The sequence below is a fragment of the Cephus cinctus genome, unplaced genomic scaffold (assembly GCF_000341935.2).
Source record: "Cephus cinctus unplaced genomic scaffold, Ccin1 Ccin1_scaffold0306, whole genome shotgun sequence".
In the NCBI taxonomy this organism is placed as follows: domain Eukaryota; kingdom Metazoa; phylum Arthropoda; class Insecta; order Hymenoptera; family Cephidae; genus Cephus; species Cephus cinctus.
The window spans coordinates 163,792-180,808 of NW_014333009.1; the positions used below are offsets into that span (position 1 = coordinate 163,792).

At 39.0% G+C, this 17,017-nt stretch overlaps 4 protein-coding genes across 12 annotated transcripts; 2 read left to right on the plus strand and 2 right to left on the minus strand.

The window, feature by feature from the left end:
* Positions 1–1,186: 1,186 nt before the first annotated feature.
* On the minus strand, positions 1,187–6,920 carry LOC107266253. 3 transcript variants are annotated; one of them, XR_003059294.1, is made up of 3 exons: positions 6,790–6,920; positions 2,769–6,707; positions 1,187–1,564 (listed from the first exon to the last, which is right to left on the minus strand). XR_003059294.1 is itself a non-coding variant. In XM_015736559.2 (3 exons), the coding sequence occupies exons 1-3, from the start codon at positions 6,860–6,862 to the stop codon at positions 4,368–4,370; spliced, it is 2,337 nt and encodes a 778-aa protein (XP_015592045.1). In that variant the 5' UTR covers positions 6,863–6,920; the 3' UTR covers positions 4,235–4,367. The 3 variants fall into 3 exon arrangements, 2 of the variants coding, with proteins under 2 accessions (XP_015592042.1, XP_015592045.1); XM_015736559.2 differs by lacking the exon at positions 1,187–1,564 and having other exon boundaries at positions 4,235–4,372; positions 4,449–6,707; XM_015736556.2 differs by lacking the exon at positions 1,187–1,564 and having other exon boundaries at positions 1,791–6,707.
* Positions 4,699–10,206, plus strand: LOC107266200. 7 transcript variants are annotated; one of them, XM_025083524.1, is made up of 4 exons: positions 7,031–7,405; positions 7,752–7,899; positions 7,993–8,172; positions 8,254–10,206. In XM_025083524.1, exons 2-4 carry the CDS (start codon positions 7,785–7,787, stop codon positions 8,373–8,375), a joined length of 417 nt encoding a protein of 138 aa, XP_024939292.1. In that variant the 5' UTR covers positions 7,031–7,405; positions 7,752–7,784; the 3' UTR covers positions 8,376–10,206. The 7 variants fall into 7 exon arrangements, with proteins under 7 accessions (XP_024939290.1, XP_024939292.1, XP_024939294.1 ...); XM_025083526.1 differs by having other exon boundaries at positions 8,271–10,206; XM_025083525.1 differs by having other exon boundaries at positions 8,235–8,333.
* Positions 10,207–10,265: 59 nt separating this feature from the next.
* On the minus strand, positions 10,266–13,974 carry LOC107266206 (uncharacterized protein CG3556). Its single transcript, XM_015736472.2, has 7 exons — positions 13,770–13,974; positions 12,263–12,339; positions 11,940–12,180; positions 11,598–11,845; positions 11,146–11,532; positions 10,665–11,057; positions 10,266–10,584 (listed from the first exon to the last, which is right to left on the minus strand). Exons 2-7 carry the CDS (start codon positions 12,333–12,335, stop codon positions 10,523–10,525), a joined length of 1,404 nt encoding a protein of 467 aa, XP_015591958.1. The 5' UTR covers positions 12,336–12,339; positions 13,770–13,974; the 3' UTR covers positions 10,266–10,522.
* A 137-nt stretch (positions 13,975–14,111) lies between these two features.
* Positions 14,112–16,968, plus strand: LOC107266207 (protein I'm not dead yet). The gene is made up of 9 exons (XM_025083509.1): positions 14,112–14,688; positions 14,785–14,914; positions 14,989–15,369; positions 15,428–15,486; positions 15,560–15,872; positions 15,936–16,078; positions 16,146–16,240; positions 16,299–16,582; positions 16,648–16,968. The coding sequence occupies exons 1-9, from the start codon at positions 14,639–14,641 to the stop codon at positions 16,933–16,935; spliced, it is 1,743 nt and encodes a 580-aa protein (XP_024939277.1). The 5' UTR covers positions 14,112–14,638; the 3' UTR covers positions 16,936–16,968.
* Positions 16,969–17,017: the final 49 nt, after the last annotated feature.

Here is a 17,017-nt window from a genome sequence, read left to right on the forward strand (position 1 = left end):
ATATATATATATATATATATATATATATATATATATATATGTGTGTGTGTATATATATATAGTATATGCAAGCGAGAAATATGACCTCTTAGAATTTCAAATCTTTCCACACCCTCTCACCTGCCATACACGGCGCTGACTACTATATCGCTATTCCCGATTTCTCGGCATCGCACTCACCCCTTTAGGATGCTGACGTACTTACATCATCCCTCTACTTCATTCTACCCTTCCGATGTACAAGACACCTTGTAGATCTCGGCAGGCAGTCTCACCGAACGTAGCGAAGAAAATAGACTAATCGTTGGAGTCCCTAGATATAAAGAGGAGTTTCTGGAAAAGTTATCGAATTAAATGACTTCTGCCACGACTTCCGGAAGTTCTGAACCCAAAGCAATTTCCTTTATTCGCGTGCAATCGCGCCTTGCGGGCGCACGGTACCAGTCGGCATACCTAAACGAGCAAACCAGGAACGAGATCGAATTAATTAGGTATACTTGGATAAGAGGGTGATCCAACCGGGGTGGCAATGTTTTATCCAGGTACTCATAAACCCACCTTTACGACTCTATCCTCTCCTGGATACTCGCTCTCGACTATAAAGTCTCTAGGTACCTATCCAGGTATCTTATATTCCTCTCCTTGCTCCAAGGTAGGCTAAGACGGAAGAAAAAAATAATATAAATTAGCACCAACAGGTTATAGGGAAGGTTTAAAACAGTTTCTAAGAAAAATCAACCGCAAACCAACCTTCAACCTTTCTTGGAGTTTGTGCAACAATACGAGAAAATTGCAATGGATACTCTTAACTGAGTATAGAATTCATTAGCAGCTGTTATCATCGCTGATGTGGAAACGCTTCAGGCCTTCTTATTACTCGACGATAAATTATGAAAATGCGGCCTGATTTGCTTCACGACGCGCGACGCAGGTGCTGTTTTTACTTTTTCGTCAGACGTGTGCTGCATATTCAATCAGGATTGATTGGTAACTGATCTCATGATTCAGGGCCTAAAAAAAAGGAAAAAAGAGAAAAACGGTCTCAATGTCCTACCAAAAGATACTTAAGTGTTACTTAATATCAGGTTATTCAGAATAATCCAACGTTTTGCCCGGCTTGTAATGGCCAGTTTCTACTGAACGACAACCGGAAAGGAGGAAAAAAAGGACACGGTGGATATTTATGATATTACTTAATAGGCACAATTGACGACAGTGTTGCAAGTCGAGCCCACTGGCATGCAGATGGGTTCTTGTTTTAATACGTACCTATGTAGCGTCAATCAGCTGTACCTGATATCTCTCTCTGTCTCTTTCTTACTCATCATTTCTCTCCATGTCTGTACGTTTCATTCCTTCACGAACGATTCAAGGATTTTATGAAGTATATACTTATTATCGAACACCTTAATATGTCTGACCTAGCAGACTAATCGACGCCTTTTCCAGAACGCCGTGAGATTCCAGACTCCGGTAGAAGGTTACTCTGTATCCCTAAGAGAACCCTTGGGCCTTTTCGTGCTGACCTAATAATCACGTTTTCGCATCGGTGAGAATTCTGCACCTGAAATATATAATAACTTAAATGCACCAGACGCCACTGCTACGTCTGACGTCGATAATAGCACAGCTGCCGTCTTAATGAAATTGTCGCTGAAAGTTTCGCAGGATCGATATTCGCTGCTTTGAGGATCCGGCATAAGGATTTTAATATTTAGGATTGACAGGTGCTTTGTTCAAATGAACTACAATTTTATTTCTTTTCCACGGCCACTCAAGGTCCATCCTTTTTATTATTCGTCCTAGTTAATTATAAGCTAGATAAAATATACATAGATTTGTATACTTAAATTTTTATTTTAATCAAATTTCGTCAGACAGTTATTCTTATCGTGATCCATATTGCACGCCAATTCAAAATCGTTTACGTAAACGTACGGTAGACGAAATACTATTTGACAGCGTCGCGACGCTGGGTATATAACCATTTACGTGTACATACCTACGCGGCCCAGATTTCGCCAAGCGAAGTCTCCATCCGGCGCCCTTTCAACCCGGCGCCGCTTTATAGCAGTTAACCACCTGTTACATCGACTCGCGGCAAACTTTTGCGTTTTTATTATTTTTTTTTCCCTCTCAGCCAAGCGAAACACACAAGCGTTGAAACTCCCGACTCCAACAACGTCGCCACGTCTCTATCGCACGATCCTCGCATAACCAACGAGACAAACAATTATTTCTTCTCTATCCATATCCTCTCGAATCGTATGTCTTTCGAATTATTATATACACACGTAACGTTTCTTCTTTTCCATACGTTTGTACACTCACTTTTTTTTCATATTTTTTAAAATCCTTTTTGCATGCCTCTCGCAAAAATTTATATACACGCTTCTGTACGTTATTCAATATTGTCACAGATAAATGTTAAGTAGAAAAGTAACAGGTATTTAATTATGTCATATTTAATTATAATTAATATACGTCTATCTTATTAATTTAATTTCCTTCACGTACGTATAAGAACGTGTTGTCTATGATAGCGGTGTAATACAATTTTCGCCATATTTGTCAAGCGGGACGACCGTATACCGATATCAGCCGAAGATAACCGAAGGTTTACGAGCATTATATTACGGGACGTCCTTATCAGATTTAATTGTCAGCCAAGGCGTAAGGTCTCATTGCAATTTAATTTTATACTCGTTACTTTCGTAGGAGCCTCGGGGTTAAATTAAGTTAGGTTAGGTTAGGGGTTAGGTACGTACTCACGGATATTTTTATCGCCAGATGTGCCTCCTTTGGCTTCTCCACAGTGGTCGATCCTTTGCGTCAATGTGAACATTCGTAGTGTGATTTGTAACGCTTTTTAAAATCTCGTTATACGACGTCCTCCTCACTGAAGTTGCCATTAGCTTCCCACTCGTTTCGTTCCTGCTCGGTAACTGCCGAGGGTCTTACAGGCCAGTTTGTTACTGTTTCTGCCGCCTCTCGACTAATTTTTATTTCTACATTTCATTTCTTCTGTCATTGTCATTGGTATCTTTGTCAATTATATTAAAAAATCCGTAATTTACAGTGATATTAATTCGATAGCTCGTCTAAATACTTGGTGCTTCTCATACCGATTTTTTATTTGAATTTAATGGATCAACCGGTCTATTCGTTCGCGCCATTATTGATTTTTAAATTTGTTTCTTTATTTTCATCGTTAATTGTTCTGTCTCTTGTACCAATTAACATAAAATCAGACAACGATGGTTTTACCGTCACTACGTCAACGTTCGATCCGTCTATGTAGTCTATATCTTCGAAACGATTAATTGTCGAATTTGGATCTGCGTAATCAATGTCGCCATCTTCGGATTCGATACTCTCATACATGTGTTCAAAATCTTCCTCTAATGTTGTCAACATTAATGCTGTACGTAATTCTGTTCCACTTATATTCAATGTATTTTCCTTAAATTTATTAGTATTCGATTCTTCACTCGATTCGTTGAATGGTTCGATTCGAATGTTTGAATTTTTTGTTTTTATTATGGCGTAATTAGGATTGTCATTAACCATTGTGTAATCAGTTCTTAAACTTTCTTGAGGAATTGGCTGACCGTTTAGCAAACGGTAAAGTATTTCGTTCATTTTTGAATTCGATTCGTTATGTTCAGTTGATAATGTCTTTAATGACCCGTCATTTGTTTCTGTACTTGGTGACGTTACACTACTAAAAAGTTTAATATTTGAAATACTTTTGTTGCCAAATTCATTCTGAGTAGTTAACCAGGTTCTCAAGGCTGCATTTTGAACTTCGTGAAGTTTATCTTGATATTCTTTAGCCGCTCTTAGATAATCAACCATTTGAACTGACCTTTTTGATCTTGAAAGATATTTTTCTTTATTCTGATCCTGGTATGATCCTGGAATAGAATACCTCAGTATGATTTTAGGTGAATTTCGAATAATAGAATTTTCTGACTCTGCATGTAGATCAGAATTTAAATTTTCTAAATACTCTTCATCTTTTACAGATACAGATGCCGTTTTCGAAAGAGGAACTTGGTCCTGTAAATTATTCTCGTTGAAAAATTCTTCCTGGCCATGGTCTTCTAAAACGAAATTGATACGTTGATTGGTTTCTACATTTTTAAAAAATTGTTTAAGGATGTCTTCCTTAGGAACTTTGTAAGAAATCCGCAAAGGATTTTCACCAGGTGGTTCTAGTCGTTGATGAAGAATATCCTGGATATATATTCCAGGAAGGTTCTCTGGATATCTGATCCTGTAAGACGGATAATCATTATATACGTTCAGTCCCCCACGAAGGATGGCGGGAACAGCGTTATCCTGGGCGATTGTTACTGGTTCATTTAGCCTGAAATCAGGAGCAGATCTTGACTGATTTTCCCAGGATGAAAAAGAGTTATAGAACTCGTTTGGATCTCGCTGACCTTGTGTGTAATAATCCAAAGGTCCTGATAGAATAGGATTCCAAGACTCCTGGACTCGACTTTCCTGTGTCTGGGATTCCTGATGATCCTCAACTAGTGGCGCCAGCAGACTTCCAGTGGATGGTTGAGTAATCGCGGATCTTGACTCCTGTCCAGCGATAAACATCCTCCAGGATGGTGTATTCTCCCTGAGGGTCCATCTCCAGTCTGCTGCAGGTCCACTTAGTTCACTATATGAACTAGGAACAATGGATTCATGAATTTTGGAAATAGTCGCCATTGTTGATCTTCCACTAGGAATTTGGGAAGAAGATATTACCACAGGTTTCACATTATCTCCTAGGTATGTATCGCTGGATGCGTTTCTTCCTGTAATTGTATAACGTGTTCTGTTCAATGGTGTCTTGGATGAATTACTATAGATTCTTCCAAGATTGAAACCTCCTCTTGGTTTTGGAATTTGAGTTTCCATAATTTTTGAATTATTTTCAATGTCTCTAGAATGACTTCTCTGACGAGTAATTCTTTTTTGACTTTTATTATCATCTCTGTTATAGACTGAACGTTGAATATTTTTATGAACTGGAGGATCTAAAATATAATTTATTCTAGGTTCTCTAATCGGAACTTGAAATCTTTTCGAAAAGCTTCTTTGATTGGTGAATAAACTTTCTGGTAGAGCCAACGTTCTGAGTTTAGTAACGTATTTTGGCCAAGACTCGGTTCGACCAATCTGACCTCTAGTGCGTTTCTCCTCAGCCGGAAGTTCTCTAGGATGCTTATCAGAGCCCTGCCCAACTCTAGCCAGAATCCTTCTTCTACCGATGTGAGAGTAGTCATCCTCTTCAGGATCCCGGGTCACGTACCCAGGTAACTCCTTGACATTGTTACGTTTGTTAGTGTTTCTTCTACCCTTTCCTGCCATTTTACTTTGATACCCACGAGAATTCTTTGAGCTCATGACATGCTCTCTTCCTTCGGTAAGTTCTCTCATCGTTCTGTAATCCTGGACAGTGCTCGAAGCTGCAGGACGTCCAGCTCGATTGTCCCAGTAGTCGTCCTTACTGGATACTTCATGGTACCTAGAGACCTCAGTGGAATTCTTAGGAAGTTCAGAGAACTTGACTTGGCTGGCCGAAGTAAAGTGACCATCGAGTTCCTCCTCTTCTCCGGGTTCTTGTTTTCCCAACCTCCAGGATTCTCCAAGAACCTTTTGAGCTTCTCTACCAGGTCTTACTGGATTGCTTCTACTTGTTCCCAAACAGCATTTCACGCTCCTACAAGTTTTAGACACTTTGCCAGTCCTTTTCCGAGATTCCTGCTGATTTTTCATCGAACTCATTTTGTCACGCCACCTAAAGATGTGACGGAAGTCATTCTCCAGGATACTTATCCGCTTCTCTATATTCTTCATCCAAGCGTAGCGTTTTGTTAGACTATTGTTTAAATATGCCTGAAACTTTACAGAAAGACCTTTCGCCCTGAGCGAATTCACTAGATGAATTTCAGTGATTCCGCCAGGAGCGTACACGTCATTCGTTTCTAGAGATTGAGTCTTCTCCGAATCATCATGCTTCTCCTCTTGTACTCGACTCCCAGATGACGATGTAGACGAAGACCCGGCTAACGTTTTATTAAAAGTTTCCTCGTCAACCGAGCTAGTCTTGTTTTGCGACCTTGCAAACTTTAATAGCGTTGTATTTCTCGCAGTTTTATCAACACTTTCTATAATCGGGCTCACACTCTTATTCTTATCCCAAAGGAACTTTTCAGGATCTACTTGAACATCCTTATAGTTGTCCTCACGTTCGTTTTGAATATTCGTAACATCTTTGAAAATCTTTTGCAAGAATTGGTCTGGATATGAATCATAGTCCTGACGATTATCTATTTTCTTGGAGTTACTAAGGTCCTGAAGAATTTTCGATTCTGTATTCTGCCTTGACGCGTTTGTAGTTTTTGAAAGTAATTTTGACATTGTGTCCTGAAGGTATTTCTGATTCTTGGATGACTTCTTGCTCAAAATTTCTTGAATATTTTTCGGTGGTTCTAGACCTTCCTCACTAACCTCAAAATCATATTCCATTTTTGTATTTCCGTTCTCCACTTGTCGCTTGTTTCGTAGTTTTTGTAAATCTTTTATGTCCCATTGATTCTCCGAATATTGGACTGGTTTAATTTTACTCAACCTACTGTGCCAGGTGGCAGATTTTGTGAAATTCTGAAACAGCAACAACACCAGCAGGCACAGCGTTGCTTCTGCAATAGTTCAGAAAGACAGGATTAATAAACGTTACTAACTACTTGAACGAAAAATTAAAATTATCATTTTCAGTCTCACCCGTTATTCCTATTTTTGTAGACATCCTTAGGAGTTGCCAACGTATACTGACCATCGTTCTGATATCGTTCATCAGTTTTATATACGTTCGAACACAATGCACTATCGCTTATGCAACTGTTCCATGTTTTCAAAAACATTGCCTCTGTTTCTACTTTAGCATTTCAACATCCTACATGAGTTGTTTGACACGATTGCGGGAAATAATATATCACTTTACGAGAGTGTCTGTTATTCGAGACATTTAATTACACTAAACCAATTGAATTAAATTCAAAATTATGTATTAGTTTGCAGGTTTTCAAGTGATCTTCAATTTGATTTTGGTTACAAGTGAAGTTAGGCGCACAACCTATACAAATTTTATTCCAATCTTCATGGGTTAATTTTGACGTACCAAATTATAAAAAAATGTTTTGATTCAAAATTAAGAATTTTTAAACAACGAATTCTCTGTTTTTCATTTTAATTTCTGTATCAACTTTTCATGTTTTTCTCGAATCTCTTATTGGTCCAAGTTCATTAATCAGCGAAACAACTGAGTACTGGTGAAGATTATATAGTTTAAGTAAAATAAAAAAATACCTCATTGAAAATCGTAGGTCATTCAAGTCCCGTAAGTTCGATTTTAAAACATCTTGTGAATATCTTCACGGCAACAGATATTTTATTCCTTCGAGGACACGGTCGCCCTTCTAGCATTTTGATATCTTTTCATATTTATTCCGTCTACCTCGCCAAGTTCAATCCCAGGAGGAATCCGAGAAATGAGAACGGTTATGACAAACTTCATAAATAAAGCGTCGAGTCCTGCGATGCCGCGTCGATATTTCCGCGCATTTATTCCGCACTCTGCCATCCGCACTATAAATTTTTTAAAAATTCTATAATTTTGAAATGAACAAAAAAAATTTCAGAATTTCTACAAAAAATTTCACCTGCTAATCTTACCATTGTTACAGACTCAATCGCACTGCTACTTTTGATAACTTACAATGGAGTCGAGCACACCGGAAGAGAATCCTGCAGAACCGGTACCGGATGTGGCAGGTGCCGCCGAACCAGCTCAGCCTGCAGAACCAGAAGAAATATCAGCAGAATTAGAAACAGGTTATATATGAAAGATTTCTACCATCCCATCTCTACATACAGGGTGTACAAATGCGTGCATAAAAAAAAATTTATAATTCACCTCATCCACAGAAATTCACGAAAATGAAAATCAAGACACCGAAGGCGCTTCCTCCACTGCGGATGACATTAATGAAGTGGAGAATTCATCCACTGATGAAAGTAAAAGCATAGAAGAGAAACTGCAATTAAAGAAGAAACCTTTGACATCATCCAAAACAAATATGGAAAACAAAGACAAAGATGGCGAAGGTTCGATTCAAAACTCACCTTCTAAGGAATTCAAAAATAAGCAAAGTCAAACCTTTTTTAAGTACATGAAAAACGTAACAGACATCCGTTGCGTTCAGATAATGAACCAGGAAGTGAATCATGGGAACAGTGACCTGATTTTCTACCGTTCATCAAAGGAGCTGCTTAAGACCATCGACTTCCTCGAGAGTAACATCGATTAGTATTTAACTGAAATTAACTTATATATAAAATCATAGGCAAATTTTGAAACACCCAGTAGAAACGATACGTTTAACGTAGCTTTGTGAAATAGTTTAAGGGGCCGCCGGCACGTCCTCCTTTGTCGGCGACCCGACGTGTTCCAGATCGAATCGAGTTAACTCCACAGTCGCTGATCTCCCTCAACGAACGTTCATATACATATGTGGCTATGTTCAAGCCGCTCTGAACCACCTTTGAACAGTGATCCAACCATCGTACAACGATCGACCCGAATGACTTGGCTGAAATGAATCGGCTGGAAATGCCAGAGGTGTAGGCCAATTATTAAGTAGTGACTGCTCGTGTAGCACAGACGGTGAATTTCAAGTAGGTGTACTACGTAAGAGGCCCACTTAAAGCAAAATAGTTTCTGAGGATCCGTAAATTCTCTTCTTGTGGTGGCGCCACTGTTGTGGATCTTCCCGTAATTCTTGTTGGAAGCCTCATCCTCGAGGCCTCAAATAGTTTTCGAAGATCCGTAAATTACAGTGAACATACTCGGATGGCTTTGACGTAGAATTTACCTTCACTCCGAGGCCCACTGCGCGCGCCGACTTGAGAGCTCATGAACGATTTAAGAATTAACCGCTGGCGTTGGCGCTACCGTTGAGGCTGGCGATGTCATTGGCGCTGGCGTTGGTACGGTACGAGATTGTTATCATCATCATAATCATATTAATATCATATTATCATATTATATCTTTTCATCATTTTATGAACATCATCATCTACATCATCTACGTTTATCTACGTACATATATAGCGTATATACTATGCTATATCTACAAATGTACCTTCCACAATGTGAAATTTGCATCGTATTAGGGTATATTAATAAAATATATTTCGCAAATCTCCTATATCTGAATTTGAAATCTTGTATCGTACATCTCAATGTTCTCCGTTGATTACGCGAAGTGCGAGATCTGTGGATTTTTTTAGAAGTGTGCTTCGGTTCGAATAATTTCGAGAAGACGTACTTAACATGACTTTTTTAAGGAAGTGATATGGATTTTTTACTAAACGGAGGACTAAAGGGAGGATAAAAAAACTTTAGCAAAACAAATGATTCTCTGAATATACTTCTCGATGCCATGAAGAAATATATTTTTGAAATCGTTAACAATCGCTTGGGTGTAACGGTGTAACTCTGTATTCTTTAATAAATAAACGAATCTAGAATCTAACCCTCTACCGCCATCTCCGATGGGGTGGATCAACTAAATTAGTGATCTCAAATTTCTACACATTACCTAAGGGTGGTGTGGTACCTTGTGCTGATATTGACTGGGGTGTATTGTGTATTGACGTTGATGAAAATAGAGACTAGGGTGTTTCCGTGTGTCCTTTGCTGCGTGAATCTGACAGACTGCGCCATCGTCGAGGATGCTGCCATCTGTGAATTAAAAAAGTTATTATTTCGTTAACGCAGATCAATTATGCTCACTCATTTCTCAGTTAGCGGTAACTGGTCAACTGTAAGAAACTGTAAGATTTAGTCGGTACTATTTCTTGAAGCATTCATAACGTTCAGTTTCTGTCGATAACTAACTCTATTGTCCACGACACCCTGTTTGACGTGACGCTCAACCTGATAAGATGCTTCATCTATTTAACCTCAATAAACGGTATTGTATAGTTGTTACACCTATAATAACTACCAATAATAAAAAACGGCTGCTCGCCAAATGTACCAACATTTGCCAGGAAAACAGGAGCATATTAAATATGCTGTTATTATGCAATATGGGTGTCATATGACGTTTTTTGTTATTATGATAGTAATTTTTGTTACCTACTCTGACCTTTTCTGAGAGGGATGAAAAAAGACACAAAACGCATTATAGAAATTCCGATGCGAACGTCATTATCAATTGTAGTATGTATCGCATTTATTAAATGTTAATTAATACAATAATAAGTACAATATGGTTGTGCATTGCAGTTTCATACAAAATGTTATGTCTCGTACCTTACATAACAAACAATGTATTATCTTGATATCCAGCTCGTAATCGACGAGCGCATTTTTTTCTTGGATCTAGATTATCCGCCTTCTAGATCATCAGGATCGATCATCCCAGTATTACAATGAATCCCTCACCCTTCACAGTTTCTTGTACCAGAAGAGATAGTGTTCACCCTCGCTAATTTGAAGATCATCAACCCCTAAGAAGAACACATTATTATACCCACGTATATTCGAACAATGAGAAAATAATAATTTATTAAAAAAACATTTTGCCTACCTCCTGGTGCTACCAGCTGGTTACCAGGTGGTGAAGCTGGTTCCGGTGGTGAGGGCAGTCTGTATAATAACCAATAGTGATAAGATAAGGGTTCTTCCTTGTATCCAGCAAGGGTGTGAACATAGTGACCGTTAGGCCATTCTGAGGCAGCAAATTCAAAGTGAGTTGACATTTCCGCGGCCATCACCATCACACCGTAAAAGGTTTCATTCTTAGGTGCTGTCAATGTCAAGCTGTAAGTCTCATTGACATTGCTGCCAACCCAAAGTGTATAAGTGACATTGACAAGGACAGGCGTGGAAGTACCAGCAGGTTCCGTAATAAGAGCACTAGTATTGCTGCCCGACGTCAATGCTATTAAGACTTCACTATGATTCTCAGGTGCTGTAATATCTAAATTATTAAAATTACAAATAATTTTTATTTTTCATACCAATTGGTTATCATCGTATAATTAAATTAAATTATTAATTACAGTTACCATTGCTAGTTGTCAAACGTGGTGGCGAGCTGTCAGTAAGACCCTGACCGCAATCCAGTGCCCTAATAGTGGCCAATCCACGTGGAGCTACTCCAAGAACAGCCTCGGCAGTGGTGCGCACATCCCCATCGAACGACCCATCCTGACGTTGTCTACTAGACAACCACGCTAAGGCAGCCGACCTGTTCCAGTTATTTGCAGGCTCATTCTCCACCTCCTCCAGAGCCTGCATAGCCAAGGCAGTGGTATGCAAATCACCAAAGCTTCCATCCAGACGTTGCTGATGGGCCAAGCCGATCGATGGTTTGCGAACAAAATGATGGAGGTTGCGGTGCCTGTGATCCTGGACGATACAACGTAGAGCTAAGATCACCATGGCAACCGTGTCTGAAAATTGTTAAGTTATAATTTTATTATTTATACCCATACAAATTATTCATATAGTCACTTACCAACGTTATGATCCTGAGCCGCGTTTGCGATGTCCAGGAGTCGACGAATCTGCCGTTTCCTCACGTGAGCCTGAGCACTGCAGGCTGCCAGCGTAGCTACGGCAAATTCATAATCAGTTGGCGGTTCGTGATGCTGCAGTGTACCAATTAGATCATGCCCATGAAACTGTCTTGGATCCATGCACAGTGCGTTCAAGGCCAAGGTGTACCGGGCAAGACGTACCGGAGAAAATCCAACCTCCCTATGTCTAAAAAGATAAGCAAAAAATGCTATTTGGATTCCTTCCAATTATTTTTATGAGTTATCCTTTTTTAATTGACATTTAATATTCGCTTTATTACCTCCAGAGTAACAAAACGATTTCCAGCTCCATTTGTTTTGCGCTCAGCTGTAACTCCAGGACCGGTGCTGGTGGGATGTTGTCATCCCGGGTGAGATTACCCAGACGTAATGCTAGGAGAACCCGATGAGTATCGTTACCCCATCCTGCGTCCTTGTCCCTCTGACTCCATAACCAGGTCGTGGCCTTCTCCAAAATGGCCTCGGCCTCAACATCCGCCAATGACATTTCCGCATTGCTCGCTACAAGGGTCAAACCCTGTTACTCCTGGCACCGTTCACCACCTCCATTTCCTGGAAACGTTCCAGCTTACTGGGGAATTACCTTCTCCACGGGCGAATACGCAGACCCATCCCAGGAGCAGGATCACAGCGGCCATGTTTGCTCTGCCCCACATTCTCCTGAGGATCCAGGATTGACTATCATTAATCAAACTATCCATCGGGTAATACTTCCTATCAATATATCCACATACTATCTGCTACACATAACTAGGTATACAAGTTCCTCATACTATCTTATAATATAAACCTATAAACCAATCTGATTCATGATTAGTGATCCTTCGAAAACCACCCGTAACAAGAGTCAAAGAAAATATTGTATTTTTTATTCTGACTATTATATCTGTCTAATAAGTATAGTTCGATGCTGATAAAATATATTTTGCTAATAGTCTATCAGTGATTCACTTACATGGTACTGATAGTCATATCGTATTAGAATTTTATATTAAATAATTTTTTATCTGATATCATCTATATGTTCGTCATAGACGATGCATGATGTATGATAAATTGTACCGGTAGATCGGACCAACTGGAACACGAGGGACGCCCGGCGTCTGGACGGTGAACACGAGCGCGCGTGATATTGCGTGGGATCGATATCATGGCGCCTGTCGTCCCCCCAGTCAACTATATCTATTTATACTCCAGTAACTATGTACACCGCCTATGTACTTGGTTTATTGTCTATATACAATGCACCTTGATACTTCCACTGTCTTTGGTTTTCTACCGAAGCTTTTTTAATATGAAAAAAATTCTTTAGGTTAGCTTGGTACGTTTGAGAATTTATATCTCATTTTATATCTAAAATTTGTCTTGATTGGTATTCATAAGGATGCTATTGTGAGGCGTCTTTATTGGAAATTCATTTATCTTGATCGACATCTATCTGTACCGGAAATCTGGTGTCGATATTAATCTCATCCTGGGGATCCAAAAGTAGCTTTGACGTGATTGGACGTCTGAGAAATCTGGCGACTCATGATTGGTTCATAGAATTTGTGATGGATATATACCGGTTTTGTATTCGTAATATAAATGCGGGGTTTATTGGAGGGAAATTACAGCGGTTTCACAAATTTCATAGCGGATTTAATTGAGAAATAGGGAATTTCCGGGTTTGGCAAAGCTTAGTCTGCAACGCGATACCAGTAAGGTTGGTTGCCAACCGTAAAATAATTACAGAAATCCTATTGACTCTGTTGGACCCTACTGAAATTTTACCCTTCAATGAAACCGGATCCGACTATCATCACGATCTTAGTCTGAAAGTTTGACCCTGATACCCCTAAAAAAGAATTCTCTAAAAAAATCACAGAATGTCATAAAGAAAACATATACACATAAAATATTTAAAAAAACTGAGTAACTTTAAAAGAAAAGTCTCTCAGGCAGATAAAACCAGATAAGGAATAATGTTCAGATAACCAAGTCAAAAAAAATGGAGAAAGTCTTATATCGTTCTCGAGGGCCTCTTTATTTGGCTTTGTCAAAGTTTCTCCAAGTTGTGTTGTGAAAAGCAAGAAAGTTTCGTCACTTGCCTTTGGCAGCCCTGAAGTAAAATACGAAGCTTCTCGAAGCTCACTGGTATACGGACCAGTTAAAAAAAGTCCAAGTAGAAGCAGCAATGAGAATAATCGTCTGCCGTTGGTGCCTTTATGTTGCCAGCGTCGCGACGATCTTGGCTGGTGACAGGCGTCGCGGCGCTCGGCGTCGTCACGATGCGTCTCTCTCGTGAATGCGCAATGCAGACTAAACCCAGGAACGCGCGAGGTCTTCGAACACTACCCTTCCTAGTCTCACTCAGCCCTCTCTTTTTCGTTCAGTCGATTTCTGCGCACGTTTCACCCTATCTACCTCTACAGGTATATATATGGCTTGCATTTATACAGACGCATACATACCTGGCATCTATATCTACCTGCCACCCTTCGAATCCACCTACAGCAACCCTTCTGTGTATATGCACTATCACGTATCAATCCCTTCCAACCTTCTAACCAGTTTTCAATACACCCCTATTTTTTATCACTCACTGAATCACCCCTTATATTTAACTTCCCCTTACTTTCCTTTCCGTCATCCTGAAGGAGCATCAACTTTATTTCCCGTGAGTCATGCTAAAAATATATCCCTCCACTTCATTACCTACCCTTGCGTCGGATTTATCCCTTCAGGCACTTGGGAATTAGGGTTGAATGACGGATAGCTCTCTTCCGGTGATGCGGTGTACAATGATTTCACGAAAGAAAAGTGATAATATAGATATTGATCTTACCACCTGTAGCTCTGAGATTGATCTCAACATGGTGAGGGATGATTCTGAAATATTTATAATAAACATCTTTTATTTATCACGTTCGTAAGTTAGGGTTACTACTTTGTACGTGTAACAGGTATAATTAAAGGTATGACGGAGGAAAATGATGGAGAAATCAATGAAATTGTACAAGAAGAAGAGTTGGGTTTCTAGAAAATTATGTTAAAATAATAACTTAAATGTTACCTAACCTAACCTAACCAATCGTATTCATTGAATTCAATGTTTTTGTTTAGAACAAATATTTCACCGCCACTTACCATTCTTGAGCGAATCAAGATTTTCCTTCGATGTTACTGGAAAACGATCATTTTGATCGTTACACCAATCGCTCTGATACCACTGCTGGTAACGTCCAATCGACCGGTACGTATTATCTCGTCAATCTGATTACGAATCCATTAACAAGGAATTTAATTGATTATAATTATATTTTTAAGGAATCAAGATGCGCTTTTGTAATAATAATAATGGCCGTCTATTGGGTAACGGAGTGTCTTCCAATGCCAATTACATCGCTCATTCCTCTAATCTTGTTTCCGGTATTTGGTATAATGAGTACCAGTAAAACCTGTGGCTGTTACATGAACGATACCATTATGGTGTTTATCGGTGGTCTGATAATGGCGCTCGCTATCGAGCACTGTAATTTGCACATGAGAATTGCACTTGGAGTAATGAAATATGTCGGATGCAGTCATAGCAAATTGCTCGGTGGTCTCTGTACAGTAACCATGTTCATATCAATGTGGATTTCAAACACAGCAGCAACCGCCATGATGGTTCCCATTGTTCACGCGATTCTTTACGAATTGGAAAAGGTCTGCGTCGTTTTAGGAAAAAAATTATCATTTAATTTAGAATCTTATATTCTTTTAGGAAGGATTTGGTGATATGTTCATTGAGATACCAGATCCTGAAAACCCTGGGAAGAAACCGTGAGTTCTTTGCTTGTAGGATTAATCTGTAGAAGGCATGTTGAATACATTTTCTTCTGTTGATCCTTTTTAGAGAAAAAAGACCTACAAAAATTACAAAGGCTTATTACATGAGTGCGGCTTACTGCTCTTCAATTGGGGGTACCGGTACTCTTGTTGGTACTGGTACCAATCTTACCTTCAAGGGAATATTTGAAAGCACTTTTCCAGAGAGCCCAGGGGTTAATTTTACCCTTTGGCTAGCGGCTTCTTTTCCGCAGATGATCATAAACACTTTCCTTACTTGGTTATACCTTCAGATAATGTATTTTGGTATGTTTAGACCTAACAGTAATGATGCTAAATCTGCTACGATTGGTAAAGAAGGAGAAATGATAGCGAATCAAGTAAAGCAATATAGAGAGTAGAATGAATATGGTTTAAATTTTAAAAAAATATATATTTACCAGGTAATAGAAGAGAAATATAAGGCTCTAGGTAAAATTACGTTTCATGAAGCTTCCACTGCTACACTCTTTGTTGTTTGCATTCTTTTATGGTTGTTCAGAAAACCAGACTTTGTACGTGGATGGTCAGAAGTCATCACGGATACGTGAGAAAAAAATTTTACAAGAAAAATAGGTTGAATTTATTAAAGAATTATAATTCTTATCCAATAGAGAAATCAAGGATTCATTGCCTGTTCTGTTTATCGCTATTTTAATGTTCATCATACCCAAGAAACCCACGTGTATCTATGCGTGTAATCCGAACCGTAAGAATAACGTAACAAGATCCAATATGTGATATTAGCAAGATGCATTGCTTTCTAGCTAGTGAGGGACTAGTAAAATCTAGTGAGGGTCTTGTCAACTGGAAAATAATTCAGAACAAGATGCCTTGGGGTCTGATGTTCCTATTGGGCGGTGGCTTCGCTATTTCCCAAGGGAGTAACGCGTCCTGTTTGTCAAAACGAATAGGAGATTCCTTGGAGCCATTGAAGAATTTACCACCATTGTTGATACTATGTATCGTTTGTATTTCTGCCAATACAATGACAGAATTTACGTCTAACGCAGGAGTCGCTAATATTATTTTACCAGTCGTTGCACAAATGGTAAGTACAAAGTTTTTGATAATTGATTTATCATTTAGTATTAATTTGTTTTTCATTATTTACAGAGTGTCGCTATTAAGATTCATCCTATGTATTTCATGATTCCAGTTACACTGTCTTGTTCTTATGGATTTAGATTACCGGTTGCTACACCACCTAATGCAATTGTTTGTGCTGCTGGAAATATTAGTACCAAAAGTTTAATTCTTGGTGGTTGTATCCCTGTGGTGTACACCTTTATTGTTATTATTGTGTTATTTCTAACTTATGGAAAACTTATTTATGATCTCGATGAGTTCCCTTCATGGGCTAAAAGCCCTAAGGGAGGTGAAGGTAATTCTATGTGTGATTGAGGATTTTATAAAAAGTTTATGAAACCTTTGATTTGTAAAGTACCAAGCATTAATAAAGATTGGATTTACTTTAGTGGATTAG